The sequence below is a fragment of the Cydia amplana genome, chromosome 7, assembly GCF_948474715.1.
Source record: "Cydia amplana chromosome 7, ilCydAmpl1.1, whole genome shotgun sequence".
NCBI lineage: Eukaryota > Metazoa > Arthropoda > Insecta > Lepidoptera > Tortricidae > Cydia > Cydia amplana.
Window position 1 is genome coordinate 4,458,973 of NC_086075.1, and position 18,732 is coordinate 4,477,704.

At 50.8% G+C, this 18,732-nt stretch overlaps 1 protein-coding gene across 1 annotated transcript in view; it reads left to right on the forward strand.

Moving 5' to 3' along the window:
• LOC134649742 (PH and SEC7 domain-containing protein) overlaps positions 1-18,246 on the forward strand; it is a 67,260-nt gene extending 49,014 nt beyond the window's left edge. The window contains exons 9-20 of the mRNA XM_063504572.1: positions 143-253; positions 696-820; positions 1,741-2,090; positions 2,861-3,036; positions 5,435-5,628; positions 8,628-8,829; positions 9,367-9,530; positions 10,778-10,904; positions 11,080-11,181; positions 11,589-11,733; positions 16,693-16,812; positions 18,124-18,246. Of these exons, the coding sequence (XP_063360642.1) occupies positions 143-253; positions 696-820; positions 1,741-2,090; positions 2,861-3,036; positions 5,435-5,628; positions 8,628-8,829; positions 9,367-9,530; positions 10,778-10,904; positions 11,080-11,181; positions 11,589-11,733; positions 16,693-16,812; positions 18,124-18,246 (1,939 nt within the window). The remainder of the gene's footprint in view (positions 1-142; positions 254-695; positions 821-1,740; positions 2,091-2,860; positions 3,037-5,434; positions 5,629-8,627; positions 8,830-9,366; positions 9,531-10,777; positions 10,905-11,079; positions 11,182-11,588; positions 11,734-16,692; positions 16,813-18,123) is intronic.
• Positions 18,247-18,732: the final 486 nt, after the last annotated feature.

Consider the following 18,732-nt stretch of genomic DNA (forward strand, 5'->3'; position numbering starts at 1 on the left):
TAAATTCAACCTAGTGTGCAAATTTCAACTTTCTAGCTTTTGTAGTTTCGGCTCTGCGTTGATGAATCAGTCAGTCAGTCAGTCAGTCAGTCAGTCAGTCAGGACACTTGCATTTATATATATAGATTTACCTAACCAGCAGGATCGTGTGGACCTACAACGCGCCTGTCTCATCGGCGTCCGAGCGGACACACTGCAACGGATCCGGACACACTTCAAACTCCACATCCATCTCCGACGGAATGTCGCAGAGGTATACGTTAGTGTTAAAACCACAGAACATATTAAAGAGGTTAGAATGGCTATCGCGCGCAGTTAGTATCGGAACCTGTGTCGCCGCTCGTTCCTCTCCACATTTACTAACACTCGCGCAACGGTAGTAAAAACTTGTGTGCGTGGTGAATGAATAGGCCTCCTTTAGACAGATTTGATGTCTGGCTTCTTAATCTGAAGGTTATTGTGGCGCAAAAGGCATGTTTACTTCGTTTTTCGGTAAACGCGGGCGAGTAGCATGCGAGCGTTTGCTCAAAACCGGCGGCGACACGTACCCTGCTCGGAACGCCATTCTAACTTGTTCTGTGGTTAAAACTTTCACTCGTCGCTGCACGATATTGAGAGCAACGACACAAAGTTTGTCAGACTACGATCAACTAGCGACCTTACATGATTGTAATAAGGTTCACTGTCCCGCGCAGGTCGTCGTCGCCCGCGTCGCCGACGTCGGCCTCGTCGTCCGTCATGTCGTCGCGCGCCACGCCGCCGCACCGCGCGCACGCGCACCAGCACGCGCCGCACAACATCAACCACCGCCCGCTCAACGGTAAGCCCGCACTTGCTGGTTTACGCCAGGGGTCTCCAAATTTTTTTACCTGGGGGCCATACTGCACCTCCACAAACTTTCACGCGGGCCACCATCGGTTTTATTTTTGCACTGGGAAAATCGGCTATCCTAAAGCTTTGGTTTCCTCCGAAAGCGGTGCCGTCATATAGCGGCCGTCTCCATACAAATACTACGACATCCATATTTAGCCGTATAATTTAGTATGGAGACGGCCGCTATATGACGGCACCGCTATCCTAGGAAAACCGATCTTAAGGCGAAAGGCCACTGTTGACCACAGTGGGGTCCGCGGGCCGGATTGAAACGCCTCGCGTGCCGGGGTTTTGAGACCCCTGGTTTACGCCGTACGCCCTACAGCGAGCTGCAAAATAACATGGACACATTATGAATGGTATTCATTCATAAAGCGGCCGTGTGCTTTTGCGGCTAGGTCACAGAATAAGTAATAGTACTACTGTACAGAAAGGACACTTCCTACAAAACCGAAGTTTGACAGCGATTCAGTCGAATCATGATATCCCTTTCTAACTTATGGCACTATCCCTTTCGGCTATTTAGGGTTGTCAAAATTCAAGTCATTATCTTATCTGTGGTTGTGCATGCAAAGGGACGTCAAGTTGTGTCATCCCTAATAATTGTTTGGAGCAATGCTGAGCTGAACGGAGCCGAGTTTGCCCGAAGTCAGGAGTGTCTCCCCACTGGCTTGATGAATACAGAACATATGTGCCATTTTCAACCAAAACAGTACTTTGTCGGTTCTCGAAACGTCGCATGTAGCGTCCGACCTCACTTCACGGTATTGAAAAAACAAAACCATTTTATTTACAATTTTCACTCAGCAATTTTCGACTTATAAAGACAGTGACTTATCCTATATCTAACGCGTGTCGTAATTTCAGGCGACATGAGTCTTTCCGAAGCCGTCTCAAACATCTCCAGCCCCGACTACCAAGACCAAGACGACATGTTCGAAACAGGCCGAGAGTGCCCCAAAATGGAGCTTTCAGACCCTTCAGACTCCGACTCAACCATACTAGTCTCCGAACCCTGCCATAAGCGAGCCAAATCTAACTCGTTCTCGAACGAGCACGGAAGCGACGTCACGCTGAACGGGGATAACAACGATTATAGAATAGTAATACAGGTCAAGGGGCCGGATAAAGGGGTCAATGCGGAGAATGTAAATAATAATAATAGTTACGCGAATGGGAAGGAGAATGGACACTTACCGGAGAATCAGGGGTATCAGGTGAGATATGTTTTTGTTTTTTTAGCTTTTCCATATCGTTCTTTACTAGTCTCTGAATCATTGACATAATATCCAACTCATTCTCGAACTATTATGGACATTATTTGACATTGAATACAGATACATAATAACTTTTGTATAGTGGCTGAAAAGCCATCTACGACCGGTCTGGCATAGTCGATAGTGACCCTGCTTGTGAAGCCGATGGTCCAGGGGTTCGAATCCCGGAAAGAGCATTTATTTTGTGTGATGAGCACAGATATGTGTTTCTGAGTCCTAAGACTCGTGTCCACATTCATCATCTTCCTCGCGTTGTCCCGGCATTTTGCCACGGCTCGTGGGAGCTTGGGGTCTGCTTGGCAACGAATCCCAAGAATTGGCGTGGCCACTAGTTTTTACGAAAGCGACTGCCATCTGACCTTCCAACCCAGAGGAGAAACTAGGCCTTATTCCGGTTTCCTCACGATGTTTTCCTTCACCGAAAAGCGACTGGTAAATATCAAATGATATTTATAGATGTTTCTTTATGCTTTTGACCAATAATTCCCAGATTGTCCCAGAAGACGTAGTATCGGCCCAAAGTGTCAATGAGTTCAAGAACAAATTAGATAAGCGCAACGCAAATTCTACTCAGCACGGAAAATCTCTGTTGATGACTCTGGATACAGGCATTATCAGTTATTTCAACTGCCTGCCTGCTTTATAAATAATAAATAAATAAATAATTTAAACCCTTTTGGTTCCGATATTGATTGCTTGTTTGTGTGCAGGAACTCTGTAGCGGCTCGGACGTGGGGTCAGACGAGGGGTCGGACGTGGACTCGCTGCATTCCTTCCACTACAGCCCCAAGGCCGTCGACATACCCTCCGCCGAGCGCCTCGCCAAGCGGCTGTATCATCTCGACGGCTTCAAGAAGTCTGACGTGTCCAGACATTTGAGCAAAAAGTGAGTTGATAATTAACCCGTGGAGCGCCCCAGTATCACATTAGTATGGACTTAGTATCACACGTGTGATACTAGGGCGCTACACTGGTTAATAGCCGAGGATGACGACTACCCCTCTGTTGAACGCCTCGCAAAACGACTGTCTCAGCTCGGTGGCTTCATGAATTACGACGTGTCGAGACATTTGAGCAAAAAGTGAGTGATAACTAATACCCAAGGATGACGAGTACCCCCTCTGTTGAACGCCTCGCAAAACGACTGTCTCAGCTCGGTGGCTTCAAGAAGTCAGACGTGTCCAGACATTTGAACAAAAAGTGAGTTGATAATTAACCCGTGGAGCGCCCCAGTATCACATTAGTATGGAGTTAGTATCACACGTGTGATACTAGGGCGCTACACTGGTTAATAGCCGAGGATGACGACTACCCCTGTGTTGGACGCCTCGCAAAGCGACTGTCTCAGCTCGATGGCTTCATGAATTACGACGTGTCGAGACATTTGAGCAAAAAGTGAGTGATAACTAATACCCAAGGATGACGAGTACAGCTTTGGATTCCTCCGAAAACGGTGCCGTAATATGACGGCCGTCACATAGCGGCCGCAAAAGACGGCCGTCTTTACGGTGGCGACATGTGGAAAGTACCACGGCGTCATAACACACCGTCATCCACCAAGGTCAAAGCGGCAAATTTGAAAAATGTAGGCGCGATGGGATAACGTCCCATAGAAAATTTGAATTTCGCGCCTTTTCCTACTGACAAGATTTGCTTGATCATCTATAATTTACTTGGAGGATGAAATATCATCAGAAGAGGAAAATAATCGTAGTACGGAATCATTTATTCAAATCTCGTGTCATTTATTCAAAATGGCGTCACCGCTATCTAATAAAACGTTCACGAAATTATCGACAAGGTCATGACGGCCGTCATCTCACGTTACGTTGACAATCAACGTAACGTAACGCCGTCTAGGAAACCGCGCCATCTTGTTTACATAGACAACGTTCTAGTGACGTCAGTCAACACTATATAGCGGCCGTAATATGACGGCACCGTTTTCGGAGGAATCCAAAGCTTACCCCCTCTGTTGAACGCCTCGCAAAACGACTGTCTCAGCTCGGTGGCTTCAAGAAGTCAGACGTGTCCAGACATTTGAGCAAAAAGTGAGTTGATAATTAACCCGTGGAGCGCCCCAGTATCACATTAGTATGGAGTTAGTATCACACGTGTGATACTAGGGCGCTACACTGGTTAATAGCCGAGGATGACGACTACCCCTGTGTTGGACGCCTCGCAAAGCGACTGTCTCAGCTCGGTGGCTTCATGAATTACGACGTGTCGAGACATTTGAGCAAAAAGTGAGTGATAACTAATACCCAAGGATGACGAGTACCCCCTCTGTTGAACGCCTCGCAAAACGACTGTCTCAGCTCGATGGCTTCAAGAATTACGACATATCCAGGCGTTTAGGAATAGATGAGTAAAGGGCCGGTTGCACCAAACTGTTTGTCATCGTTAAAGAGTTCGCTAAATTTTATTGTATGGAATGTTTCATAGTAAGCCGCCGCGGCGTGTGACGTTGATGAGTCTGTCAAATACGGATGGTGCAACTGGCACTAAGTATCTAATAGATAAGGATGTCGACATTCCGTTTGTCGAATGATTTAAGGAATCGGATGTATCCAGGCATTTGAGCAAAAAGGGAATCCTACCAGTTGCTTTGCTACTGTTGCGTTGACTTTTACTTGTAAAATCCAAGTATGGCAAGCAGGTAAATAGAGAGTTATTCTCTAGTAGTAGTTGTAACTTTTGTAAGACGTCTATAAATAATTTTGACTCCTAATTAAATATTGTGCTCATTATTCCGTGCAGCTGTGTCTAAAGTTCGTATAGCCCTCATAATAGCCGACCTCCGGTAGGAGACAGATGGCATTGGAAGAATGAAATATTACCAGTAAAATAAATATGGCATGAATAAACGTTTAACCAGTACGGTTACCATCAGTTTGTCACTGACAGAAACGCCGTCGAGAACGTAATTTACTTTCTGTAATTCTCGCTCGCACTCGCATATTCGTGCAAACGGGATGTATAGAAAGTAAATTACGTGGATTTTACAAGCAGTGCAAGGTAAGTGGTAGGTATCACCTCACTTTTTGCTCAAATGCCTGGATACATCCGATTCCTTAAATATGGTTATGGTTTAAGAATTTATTTCTCCAAAAGAATATTACATTCACTTACATAGAGAAATACAAACAAACATTATATACATTATTTACAGAGTGCACGACGTAATCATTCGACAAACGGAATGTATAGAAAGCAAATTACGTTCTCGACGGCGTTTATGTCAGTGACAAACTGATGGTAACCGTACTGGCTATATCTTTCAGCAACGAGTTTTCTCGCGCCGTGGCCGAGGAGTACGTGAAGCACTTCGACTTCGCGGGTGCGACGCTCGACGCGGCGCTGCGAGAATTTCTCGCGAGATTCGCGCTCAGCGGCGAGACGCAGGAGCGCGAGCGCGTTCTCGTGCACTTCTCGCGGCGTTATCTCGAGTGCAACCCGGGCTCGTTCAACTCGCAAGGTCAGTCGACAAACTCCTCTATTATTTGGGTAGTTCAACTACATACTTCTTGTTATTTTGTCCCTTCAGCCAGGTCAGGTCAACAGTTGACTGGAGACCTACTTACGTATTACGGAGACAGTTACTCTTCACAACGGAAGAACAGCGCTGGCTGTGCCAGCTACATGCTGAGTTGTGACCCTTTTATGGCATTTGCTCTTAATGTTATACTTTGTATATTTGTCAACAAGTTTTTTGTCATCTGTGTTTGTCATAAATAAATGTATTTTCTTACCTTCTTCCTCATTCTACTTACATTCCTGGTAAATGTTACCTTACAAGTTGCAACTACAAATAAATACATTTTCGATTAGTTTTTATGCTATGAAATACTGTTTTTTAAGAGTGTCCCACAGGACAATAAGAGTTATTTAACTTTTATAGTAGATTGACATTTGGTGGCCCATGAGGGGGAACAATCTTGGGACGGGGTAAATCCTTGCAGGATTATTTCCAAATATTACCTTCTCGGTGCAGTATCTCGAGTGTAACCTGTTACTTCAAGTTGTGTGGCAACCACTAAAGCTTTATAAATGCTCTGCACGGCTAGCACATGATTACCCGCGGGATAGCTCGCGCCGCGAGAGACGGCAGTCGCCCGTCACAAATTTCTATCTCTATCTGTCAATTCCTCGATTTTGGCAGCATGAGTTCGCACATCGAGAAAAGAGTTCCACGAGAGAGAGCCATCCCGCGCGCGACTTAGCCAATGTGGCCATTTATACATGGAACAAACTTTTCATTCGTGGCAACACTGAATCGGTAAAATAATAATCGGATAAGTAATGAATAGTCAGCCTTAGAAACGGAGCGTCCCTAGTCACGATAACTTTGTCTCTTTCTCGCAGTATGAAGAATAAGAAATAGCAAATATTATTTTTAAGTCGAAAATGTCAGTGTCAATACTGTCAATCAAAATTTGATTCGCTTTGTCGTTACAAGTTGGAATATATTATTATAATTATCTAAAGATTACCTACCTAATCATTAAAATACAACTCCTTACGAATAATTGGCGTTTTGTTAAAAGTTTTGGCTAACAAAATACCATCTTTACGAAGAAGTCAAGTTGTAAGTACTTACGTACACAATTCAATCTTCATAAAGCTCTTTTCCGTTGTCTTTTGCAAAAAAATTACATTCCTTTTAAATCTTATTTACAGACTAAATATCTTATGCTAATCCCCGACATATCTCCCTTATGGCTGGCTAGCCGCTGCATTGCTGGCTTCGAAGATAGATTGGATGACAATCATGCACAAGCATATCATCAAACACGGAGGTATTCTCTACACCTAAGCATGCTGCTGCTAACCGCAGCCCTCCTGCCATCACGGAGGACATAGAAGGGCTCAAGTTGGGAACCTACTCCGTGCAAGGACAGTCGAGTGTTGATAACACTTCTCAAATAATGTGACTTTTAAATAAATACTACCAAAAACTTTAAATGATTTTATTTACTTTGACCTTTTTGAGATAGGTACTCAGATTTAAGTACGATTCGTCGGAGTCGGAGCGCATTTCACATTTGTATGCCCAAAGCCGGTCGGCTGCTTGCGGATCGGATGGCTCCGGACGGATTCTATCGCTTCTGCCACACATTATGTAAATAGGTACACTGAAAAAGCATTCCGGCGCGGCCCAACTCCAGCCGGTCGGTGGGAATCGTAACTTAAGGATTAGGCTAGTACCAACTCGTACACTACAAAGTAAGTATTACGGCTGTGGTCTTCTGTGAGGTGGAGTTTGAGTTAAGCTGCCAGATTCATTATTTGCATTCTTTGTGGAATGTTGTTTCACAAAATTTCGTCTAAATCGGTTCGGCGGATTAAGCGTCAAGAGGTAACATATAGTCAGCAGCAATAGTTGCTAAGCGGGCGAGGTGTTCAAAATTACCTTGACGCGCTCTTATTCTCTTAACAATAAAGTCGCGTCAAGATCATTTTGAACACCTCGCCCGCTTAGCAGTTGCTAAGCGGGCGAGCAATAGTTATTGCTGCTGACTGTACATAGGTACAGATTTACTTTTGCATTTACTTATTATTAAGTGAGGTTGATCGCAATATTCAGGTCGGGATTGTGTTGTTTATATCCCACAATGAATGGAAACACCTAAGGAGCGACATAATATAGGTTGTCAACAATAATTGCATGTAAAAATACGCGTGTAAATATAACGGGTTAGCACTGACTGATAGCACGTAATTGTTTCCCGGATTAGCAATGTAATATTTTTGTATCAATTATTTATGTTTCTATTAATTATCCCCCAGTCAATTCGCCACCAAAGGTTTGCTTTGTTGATGTGGTCGTGATCGTACAATCTTAGGCTTAGATTTTTTTCTGTCGGATTTTCGTTTAACTTAAGAGAACAAACAAGTCATTGTGAAAAAATATAACAATTTTGATATTATTGGTATGATCATGAAACTCAAGATTCAAATTATACTTAAACAAAAAAGTGTTGTAGTATGAAATAAATATAAAATATGGAAAATTATCTTTCTTTTAGAACAAAAGTCAACAAAACTTCGACCAAATGCGCTTGTCGCCAAACTCAGTACCGGGAGCAAACCCTAGTCGCGACCCTCTAGCCTCGAAGACAATTTCTCTCATTTTGACGTTCAAACGCGGGACATTTTGTCTCCCATAGTACACTCGTGCTACGATTTTCGAGAGTATCCCGCGTGGAACTGTCAAACGACAAAATTATGTCGCTTTGACATTTGTCCGCGAGACAGCGGGTTGTCGCGCGGCTCTTATGCTACCGATTCGCGAGAGAGCTCTATGTCGCGGCATTTTCTCGCCTGTCGACTGTCGCGCCCATCATGTGCTAGCCGTGCTGGTTTCTATTGGATTTAATTTTCAAATTTTTAGTTGTTACTAGCGTAAGTTCAGTTATGCGAGTTTCGGTAATACAGTTTCTTATTTTAATGCTGAGTAATTTTTTCTGTTTTCAGACGCGGTGCACACCCTAACATGCGCGATAATGCTCCTCAACACGGACCTGCACGGTCTCGCGTCCGGCGGCGCGTTCCGGCGGATGTCCTGCGCCGAGTTTGTGGACAACCTCGCCGAACTTAACGACGGCGAAAACTTCCCGCGCGACACCCTGAAACACCTATACCACGCCATCCGGACACAGCCGCTGCAGTGGGCGCTGTGAGTAACGCTGTCTCTTTCTCCCACGGGCTTGTCGCTGTATCTCTGTCTCGTACGGGCTCACTTGGGGCGGATGTCCTCGTTCATGGACAACCCCGCGCCTCAACGACGGCGAGAACTTCCCGCGCGACACCCTCAAGCACCTCTACCACGCCATCCGGACACAGCCGCTGCAGTGGGCACTGTGAGTAACTAAGAGCAATCGTGCCATTTCTTTCTTACAATTGAATAGGTATATATTTCCAGCTACTGTCATAAAAGGCTGACCAGACACAGACACGATTGTGACTCCTCAAAGTGACTTTGTAAATAACTAATGCTATTTTATTTACTAAAAATAACCTTCTAAGATATCTAATCTATAAGACTCAACACCACGTACGTTTTAGTTTCCTGAACCGATTATGTTTATCATAAAAGTGATATTTTGGCAGATAATACGATCAAATGGTATCCGAAAATACATTGAAATTAAAAAAAATATATAAAATTGTAAATTGGCACTAAAAAAAATCTAAACTTGCATTTCGTTCGCAGCGACACAGACACGCCAGCGGCGGCAGCGACGGCGGGAGCGGGCGCGGAAGCGACTCGCGCCGGCGCCAACCCGTTCCTAGACGTGCCCGACCAATCAAGAGCGGTTGAATACAAGAAGGGATACGTCATGAGGAAATGCTGCGTCGACCCTAATGGCAAGAAAAGTGAGTATGCAACACAGACGCCTGTGGCGGCAGCGATAGCGGGAGCGGGCGCGGAAGCGACTCGCGCCGGCGCCAACCCGTTCCTAGACGTGCCCGACCAATCAAGAGCGGTTGAATACAAGAAGGGATACGTCATGAGGAAATGCTGCGTCGACCCTAATGGCAAGAAAAGTGAGTATGCGACACAGACGCCTGTGGCGGCAGCGATAGCGAGAGCGGGCGCGGAAGCGACTCGCGCCGGCGCCAACCCGTTCCTAGACGGGCCTGACCAGTCACGTGCTGTTGAATACAAGAAGGGATACGTCATGAGGAAGTGCTGCGTCGACCCTAATGGCAAGAAAAGTGAGTATGCAACACAGACGCCTGTGGCGGCAGCGATAGCGGGAGCGGGCGCGGAAGCGACTCGCGCCGGCGCCAACCCGTTCCTAGACGTGCCCGACCAATCAAGAGCGGTTGAATACAAGAAGGGATACGTCATGAGGAAATGCTGCGTCTACCCTAATTTTTAGACGTTCCGTGGCAGACGGTTTGATGATTGACCATTTGATATGCCTTAAGATCGGTTTTCCTAGGATAGCGGTGCCGTCATATAGCGGCCGTCTCCATACTAAATAATACGGCTAAATATGGATGTCGTAGTATTTGTATGGAGACGGCCGCTATATGACGGCACCGCTATCGGAGGAAACCAAAGCTTAAAGATCGGTTTTCCTAGGATAGCGGTGCCGTCATATAGCGGCCGTCTCCATACTAAATAATACGGCTAAATATGGATGTCGTAGTATTTGTATGGAGACGGCCGCTATATGACGGCACCGCTTTCGGAGGAAACAAAAGCTTTACCGATAAATGAATGTATAATACTGGACAATGCTAAACATACTTCAGTAATGATAATGCAATTAGGTATTTGACCGTATTTAAAATAAATTATTTTACATCATGCACCAGAAGATTAATAGAGGAAACGTAGACAGCAGGTTTTTTTCAGACAAAATTTATATTTTAAAACCCGCAAAAAACTAGAAAGAGTAGGCAATTTGATTGTGACGCCACATGCTAGTGTTTGATATAAATTCAATAGTAGGAAAATCGCTTTGACAGTTCGAAAAAAGAAACTGATTTGACTAGTAGTCAAATACCCTATGAGCACGTGTACCCTACGTGTCAAAGTGCCCTTGTGGCTGATTTGCTGAATAAATGTTGATGTTTGATGAGCACATTCAACATTTTTGTTTTATTTTCAGCTCCGTTCGGTCGGCGGGGTTGGAAGATGTTCTATTGCACGCTACGAGATCTCGTGCTGTTCCTACATAAAGACGAGCACGGGTTCCGACGCGGACAGATGTCCGACAACCTACACAATGCTATTAGGTATGTTTCAAAGTTCTTACAATGATTTTGAACTTTATTTCAAAGTGATAAGGTTCAATTTTGCTTAATTTCTAACACAAAAATCTAACTCGCAGGCATTGACCACGTTTTATTTTCCGCCTATTATTGAATAATTTGTTCCAATAATAAACAATAAGTGTTTCTATTAATGCAGAATACACCACGCCCTAGCGACGAAAGCGACGGACTACACGAAAAAGCAGCACGTTTTCAGATTGCAAACGGCGGACCAGGCCGAATATCTCTTCCAGACGAGGTAACTTTCTTGGTCTAGTTTTAGTTATTACAGGTTTCAGTTACATGGTTGACGATCACAAATATGACTTAACACATTTACACATTCACTGCCGAGAACACGTACATATATGTACTGTGCTCATTCTGTACCGGAAACGGGGCGCCCGGAACCGAAAGTGTTAATTAGAGATGGGCCGATCCGAAACTACTGGGTCTACATTATGAAAAAATACACACAATAGTTCTTTACCTGTAGATGACAGGAAAACCTATTAGAAATGTGCAGTCAAGCGTGAGTCGGACTTAATGTATGAAATCCTAGGAACGTGAGTCCGACTCGCACTCGGCCGGGTTTTTGTAACCTTGTCTCTGAGTTTGATTGATTGGGTTGAAGAAAAAAACCAAGTTCCTTGTGGTTGTTCGCAGCGACTCTAAGGAGCTGTGTTCGTGGGTGGAGACGATCAACTTCGTGTGCGCCGCGTACTCCGCGCCGCCGCTGGCCGGCGCCGTGGGCTCCCAGCGCAAGTTCCAGCGCCCGCTGCTGCCCTGCTCGCACACCAGGCTCTCCATGGTAATGTGTACACCCCTCTCACTCTCTCTTCGTGTGCGCCGCGTGCTCCGCGCCGCCGCTGGCCGGCGCCGTGGGCTCCCAGCGCAAGTTCCAGCGCCCGCTGCTGCCCTGCTCGCACACCAGGCTCTCCATGGTAATGTGTACACCCCTCTCACTCTCTCTTCGTGTGCGCCGCGTGCTCCGCGCCGCCGCTGGCCGGCGCCGTGGGCTCCCAGCGCAAGTTCCAGCGCCCGCTGCTGCCCTGCTCGCACACCAGGCTCTCCATGGTAATGTGTACACCCCTCTCACTCTCTCTTCGTGTGCGCCGCGTGCTCCGCGCCGCCGCAGGCCGGCGCCGTGGGCTCCCAGCGCAAGTTCCAGCGCCCGCTGCTGCCCTGCTCGCACACCAGGCTCTCCATGGTAATGTGTACACCCCTCTCACTCTCTCTTCGTGTGCGCCGCGTGCTCCGCGCCGCCGCAGGCCGGCGCCGTGGGCTCCCAGCGCAAGTTCCAGCGCCCGCTGCTGCCCTGCTCGCACACCAGGCTCTCCATGGTAATGTGTACACCCCTCTCACTCTCTCTTCGTGTGCGCCGCGTACTCCGCGCCGCCGCTGGCCGGCGCCGTGGGCTCCCAGCGCAAGTTCCAGCGCCCGCTGCTGCCCTGCTCGCACACCAGGCTCTCCATGGTAATGTGTACACCCCTCTCACTCTCTCTTCGTGTGCGCCGCGTGCTCCGCGCCGCCGCTGGCCGGCGCCGTGGGCTCCCAGCGCAAGTTCCAGCGCCCGCTGCTGCCCTGCTCGCACACCAGGCTCTCCATGGTAATGTGTACACCCCTCTCACTCTCTCTTCGTGTGCGCCGCGTGCTCCGCGCCGCCGCAGGCCGGCGCCGTGGGCTCCCAGCGCAAGTTCCAGCGCCCGCTGCTGCCCTGCTCGCACACCAGGCTCTCCATGGTAATGTGTACACCCCTCTCACTCTCTCTTCGTGTGCGCCGCGTACTCCGCGCCGCCGCTGGCCGGCGCCGTGGGCTCCCAGCGCAAGTTCCAGCGCCCGCTGCTGCCCTGCTCGCACACCAGGCTCTCCATGGTAATGTGTACACCCCTCTCACTCTCTCTTCGTGTGCGCCGCGTGCTCCGCGCCGCCGCTGGCCGGCGCCGTGGGCTCCCAGCGCAAGTTCCAGCGCCCGCTGCTGCCCTGCTCGCACACCAGGCTCTCCATGGTAATGTGTACACCCCTCTCACTCTCTCTTCGTGTGCGCCGCGTGCTCCGCGCCGCCGCTGGCCGGCGCCGTGGGCTCCCAGCGCAAGTTCCAGCGCCCGCTGCTGCCCTGCTCGCACACCAGGCTCTCCATGGTAATGTGTACACCCCTCTCACTCTCTCTTCGTGTGCGCCGCGTGCTCCGCGCCGCCGCTGGCCGGCGCCGTGGGCTCCCAGCGCAAGTTCCAGCGCCCGCTGCTGCCCTGCTCGCACACCAGGCTCTCCATGGTAATGTGTACACCCCTCTCACTCTCTCTTCGTGTGCGCCGCGTGCTCCGCGCCGCCGCTGGCCGGCGCCGTGGGCTCCCAGCGCAAGTTCCAGCGCCCGCTGCTGCCCTGCTCGCACACCAGGCTCTCCATGGTAATGTGTACACCCCTCTCACTCTCTCTTCGTGTGCGCCGCGTGCTCCGCGCCGCCGCTGGCCGGCGCCGTGGGCTCCCAGCGCAAGTTCCAGCGCCCGCTGCTGCCCTGCTCGCACACCAGGCTCTCCATGGTAATGTGTACACCCCTCTCACTCTCTCTTCGTGTGCGCCGCGTGCTCCGCGCCGCCGCTGGCCGGCGCCGTGGGCTCCCAGCGCAAGTTCCAGCGCCCGCTGCTGCCCTGCTCGCACACCAGGCTCTCCATGGTAATGTGTACACCCCTCTCACTCTCTCTTCGTGTGCGCCGCGTGCTCCGCGCCGCCGCTGGCCGGCGCCGTGGGCTCCCAGCGCAAGTTCCAGCGCCCGCTGCTGCCCTGCTCGCACACCAGGCTCTCCATGGTAATGTGTACACCCCTCTCACTCTCTCTTCGTGTGCGCCGCGTGCTCCGCGCCGCCGCTGGCCGGCGCCGTGGGCTCCCAGCGCAAGTTCCAGCGCCCGCTGCTGCCCTGCTCGCACACCAGGCTCTCCATGGTAATGTGTACACCCCTCTCACTCTCTCTTCGTGTGCGCCGCGTGCTCCGCGCCGCCGCTGGCCGGCGCCGTGGGCTCCCAGCGCAAGTTCCAGCGCCCGCTGCTGCCCTGCTCGCACACCAGGCTCTCCATGGTAATGTGTACACCCCTCTCACTCTCTCTTCGTGTGCGCCGCGTGCTCCGCGCCGCCGCTGGCCGGCGCCGTGGGCTCCCAGCGCAAGTTCCAGCGCCCGCTGCTGCCCTGCTCGCACACCAGGCTCTCCATGGTAATGTGTACACCCCTCTCACTCTCTCTTCGTGTGCGCCGCGTGCTCCGCGCCGCCGCTGGCCGGCGCCGTGGGCTCCCAGCGCAAGTTCCAGCGCCCGCTGCTGCCCTGCTCGCACACCAGGCTCTCCATGGTAATGTGTACACCCCTCTCACTCTCTCTTCGTGTGCGCCGCGTGCTCCGCGCCGCCGCTGGCCGGCGCCGTGGGCTCCCAGCGCAAGTTCCAGCGCCCGCTGCTGCCCTGCTCGCACACCAGGCTCTCCATGGTAATGTGTACACCCCTCTCACTCTCTCTTCGTGTGCGCCGCGTGCTCCGCGCCGCCGCTGGCCGGCGCCGTGGGCTCCCAGCGCAAGTTCCAGCGCCCGCTGCTGCCCTGCTCGCACACCAGGCTCTCCATGGTAATGTGTACACCCCTCTCACTCTCTCTTCGTGTGCGCCGCGTGCTCCGCGCCGCCGCTGGCCGGCGCCGTGGGCTCCCAGCGCAAGTTCCAGCGCCCGCTGCTGCCCTGCTCGCACACCAGGCTCTCCATGGTAATGTGTACACCCCTCTCACTCTCTCTTCGTGTGCGCCGCGTGCTCCGCGCCGCCGCTGGCCGGCGCCGTGGGCTCCCAGCGCAAGTTCCAGCGCCCGCTGCTGCCCTGCTCGCACACCAGGCTCTCCATGGTAATGTGTACACCCCTCTCACTCTCTCTTCGTGTGCGCCGCGTGCTCCGCGCCGCCGCTGGCCGGCGCCGTGGGCTCCCAGCGCAAGTTCCAGCGCCCGCTGCTGCCCTGCTCGCACACCAGGCTCTCCATGGTAATGTGTACACCCCTCTCACTCTCTCTTCGTGTGCGCCGCGTGCTCCGCGCCGCCGCTGGCCGGCGCCGTGGGCTCCCAGCGCAAGTTCCAGCGCCCGCTGCTGCCCTGCTCGCACACCAGGCTCTCCATGGTAATGTGTACACCCCTCTCACTCTCTCTTCGTGTGCGCCGCGTGCTCCGCGCCGCCGCTGGCCGGCGCCGTGGGCTCCCAGCGCAAGTTCCAGCGCCCGCTGCTGCCCTGCTCGCACACCAGGCTCTCCATGGTAATGTGTACACCCCTCTCACTCTCTCTTCATGTGCGCCGCGTGCTCCGCGCCGCCGCTGGCCGGCGCCGTGGGCTCCCAGCGCAAGTTCCAGCGCCCGCTGCTGCCCTGCTCGCACACCAGGCTCTCCATGGTAATGTGTACACCCCTCTCACTCTCTCTTCATGTGCGCCGCGTGCTCCGCGCCGCCGCTGGCCGGCGCCGTGGGCTCCCAGCGCAAGTTCCAGCGCCCGCTGCTGCCCTGCTCGCACACCAGGCTCTCCATGGTAATGTGTGCACCTCTCTCACTCTCTCTTCGTGTGCGCCGCGTACTCCGCGCCGCCGCTGGCCGGCGCCGTGGGCTCCCAGCGCAAGTTCCAGCGCCCGCTGCTGCCCTGCTCGCACACCAGGCTCTCCATGGTAATGTGTGCACCTCTCTCACTCTCTCTTCGTGTGCGCCGCGTACTCCGCGCCGCCGCTGGCCGGCGCCGTGGGCTCCCAGCGCAAGTTCCAGCGCCCGCTGCTGCCCTGCTCGCACACCAGGCTCTCCATGGTAATGTGTGCACCTCTCTCACTCTCTCTTCGTGTGCGCCGCGTACTCCGCGCCGCCGCTGGCCGGCGCCGTGGGCTCCCAGCGCAAGTTCCAGCGCCCGCTGCTGCCCTGCTCGCACACCAGGCTCTCCATGGTAATGTGTGCACCTCTCTCACTCTCTCTTCGTGTGCGCCGCGTACTCCGCGCTGCCGCTGGCCGGCGCCGTGGGCTCCCAGCGCAAGTTCCAGCGCCCGCTGCTGCCCTGCTCGCACACCAGGCTCTCCATGGTAATGTGTGCACCTCTCTCACTCTCTCTTCGTGTGCGCCGCGTACTCCGCGCCGCCGCTGGCCGGCGCCGTGGGCTCCCAGCGCAAGTTCCAGCGCCCGCTGCTGCCCTGCTCGCACACCAGGCTCTCCATGGTAATGTGTGCACCTCTCTCACTCTCTCTTCGTGTGCGCCGCGTACTCCGCGCTGCCGCTGGCCGGCGCCGTGGGCTCCCAGCGCAAGTTCCAGCGCCCGCTGCTGCCCTGCTCGCACACCAGGCTCTCCATGGTAATGTGTGCACCTCTCTCACTCTCTCTTCGTGTGCGCCGCGTACTCCGCGCCGCCGCTGGCCGGCGCCGTGGGCTCCCAGCGCAAGTTCCAGCGCCCGCTGCTGCCCTGCTCGCACACCAGGCTCTCCATGGTAATGTGTGCACCCCTCTCACTCTCTCTTCATGTGCGCCGCGTACTCCGCGCCGCCGCTGGCCGGCGCCGTGGGCTCCCAGCGCAAGTTCCAGCGCCCGCTGCTGCCCTGCTCGCACCCCAGGCTCTCCATGGTAATGTGTACACCTCTCTCACTCTCTGGGTGTTGCAATTTTTTACATTAACCTGTCAGCTCCCAAGGGCTCAAATTTGAGCCAGAACGCTTATGGTGACGTCACACGCGTGGGAACTCACGGGTTAAAAGTGTGTTTCAGACAAGGCTAACGTGTGTAATTTGGTTTCAGCGTGAGCAACTAGCAGAACACGAGGAGCGAGCGGCGCGGTTAGAAGAAGAGTTGGCGGCGCTCAGGCAAGCGCGCGACGGTCCCTCTAACAGGGACAAGGACCTCTACTTGCAGTACGAGGTCTGTGAATGTGAAATAAGTGAAATGACAGCTAAACCTCCTAAGGTCCAGCAATACAAATGAAAATTTGCCACTGAAATTTGAACCTATGGTGTAGGAAATAGAGTTGACTTTGCAGCGTTTGAACATTGAACGAAACAAAGCAAAAACGACTCCGCTCCAATTGAATAGGGATGATGACACATGTTGAATTTTATAACAAAATATAGTAAAATAGATAGCAAACGAGCAATTTATCACAATAGTGTGGATATTAAAATAAAATATTGAATAATTACAAAATTACAGGACCTGAAAGTTTCAAAATTTAAGTTTTTTTTAACTTTCAAAAACGATAAAAGTAAGGGTACCATTCGATTCCTTACATTTCATCCAAAAAAATATTGTATAGCAACTATATACATAAACGCAATATTTCACCGACAAAAGCGCATTTTTCTTGTTTTGTCCATACTACAAGATGGGTGATGACATCACGGCCTCTGGCCGTTTTGTATAGGGCGTTTCGCGAGTGAAGTGCGACTGTCGGCCTTTGACTACAATTTCTGACTTTTGTAATGCAATGGGTCCCATATAGACATTTGATCCTAAAAACAAACCCGATCGATTGATACCATAAAAAAAAATAGTCATATAGTCTATTATGGTTTAAATCTCATCAAACCGAAGAAGTACTTCAGGTGGGATCTCAGGAGGATAAGTACCGTTCGATCGGAAGTTTCATATTTAGAGTTCCGTGTCAAAAAATAATAGGGCGTGTTCGTGTCACCCTTTTAAATATATCGGTGCTACAAAAAGTTTGAATATGATTCTCTGCGGGTGAGTCATATGCGCAATATTTTTTTCACCTCAGCAGCTCGAACAAGTGTACTTTGCTACTTAAAAACAGTGAGCAAAATGCGATATTGCTTTAGACCAAATGAGCAAAATCGCATTTTGCTCATTGTTTTTAAGTAGCAAAGTACCCTTGTTCGAGCTGCTGAGGTGAACATTTAATTGTTGGTATATCTTAAGAAAACATGAGTGAATAGAGGTAAGTGATGAAGAAGGAATACATTTTTCGGGTTCTCTAATATGTTCTCACTGCTGAGGTGAAAAATGTTGTGTACTACACGAGATCAAAGTTATTTACATCTCGTGCGCTTTTGAGTCCCTTACTACGCTCAAGATTCTAAATTAGATTCACTCGCTACGCTCGTGAATCTAGTATAGAATCTTTCGCTTGCACGGGACTCAAAATAAGCACTCGAAGAAATATCAAACTTTGATCTCTTGTTGTACAAATAACTATACCAGGTTGTATGTTTGTAGGTGAAGCGGTACCGCACGTACGCGGGCGTGATGCGCGCGCGCGCGGGCGGAGCCGGGGCAGAAGCCGCTGCGCCCGCGCTGCCCGCGCGCGCGCCGCCGCCCGAGCGCGCGCCGCCGCCCTGACGCGCCATGGCGGTAACTACCCCCTGCTGTTATTGTTCTTATACAGGGTGGCCAAATTCTTATTTGATAAGATTCTTAGGTATACACTTTATTTTTGAAATTTTATTCTATAAAACATAAAAAATATTAAATATTCCTTGTTAAATATAATATGTAGGGTCAGCAATTACACATGGAAAATAATGTCAGACAAATGTCCACCTCTAGCAGCATGGCAGATGCGAACCCTTTTCATCGCGTTTTTCATCACTTTTTCACACATTTCTGGCGTTATCTCAGCGACAGTGTTTCGAATATTTTGTTTTAATTGCTGAAGGTTCGTTGGTCTATTAGCATAGACACGTCCCTTTAGATAGCCCCACAGAAAAAAGTCAGGAGCTGTTAAATCAGGCGATCTTGGGGGCCAGTCAATGTCACCGTTTCTCGAAATTAATCGACCGGGAAACGTTATTTTTAATGTTTCTATTGTTTTTAATGATTAAAACA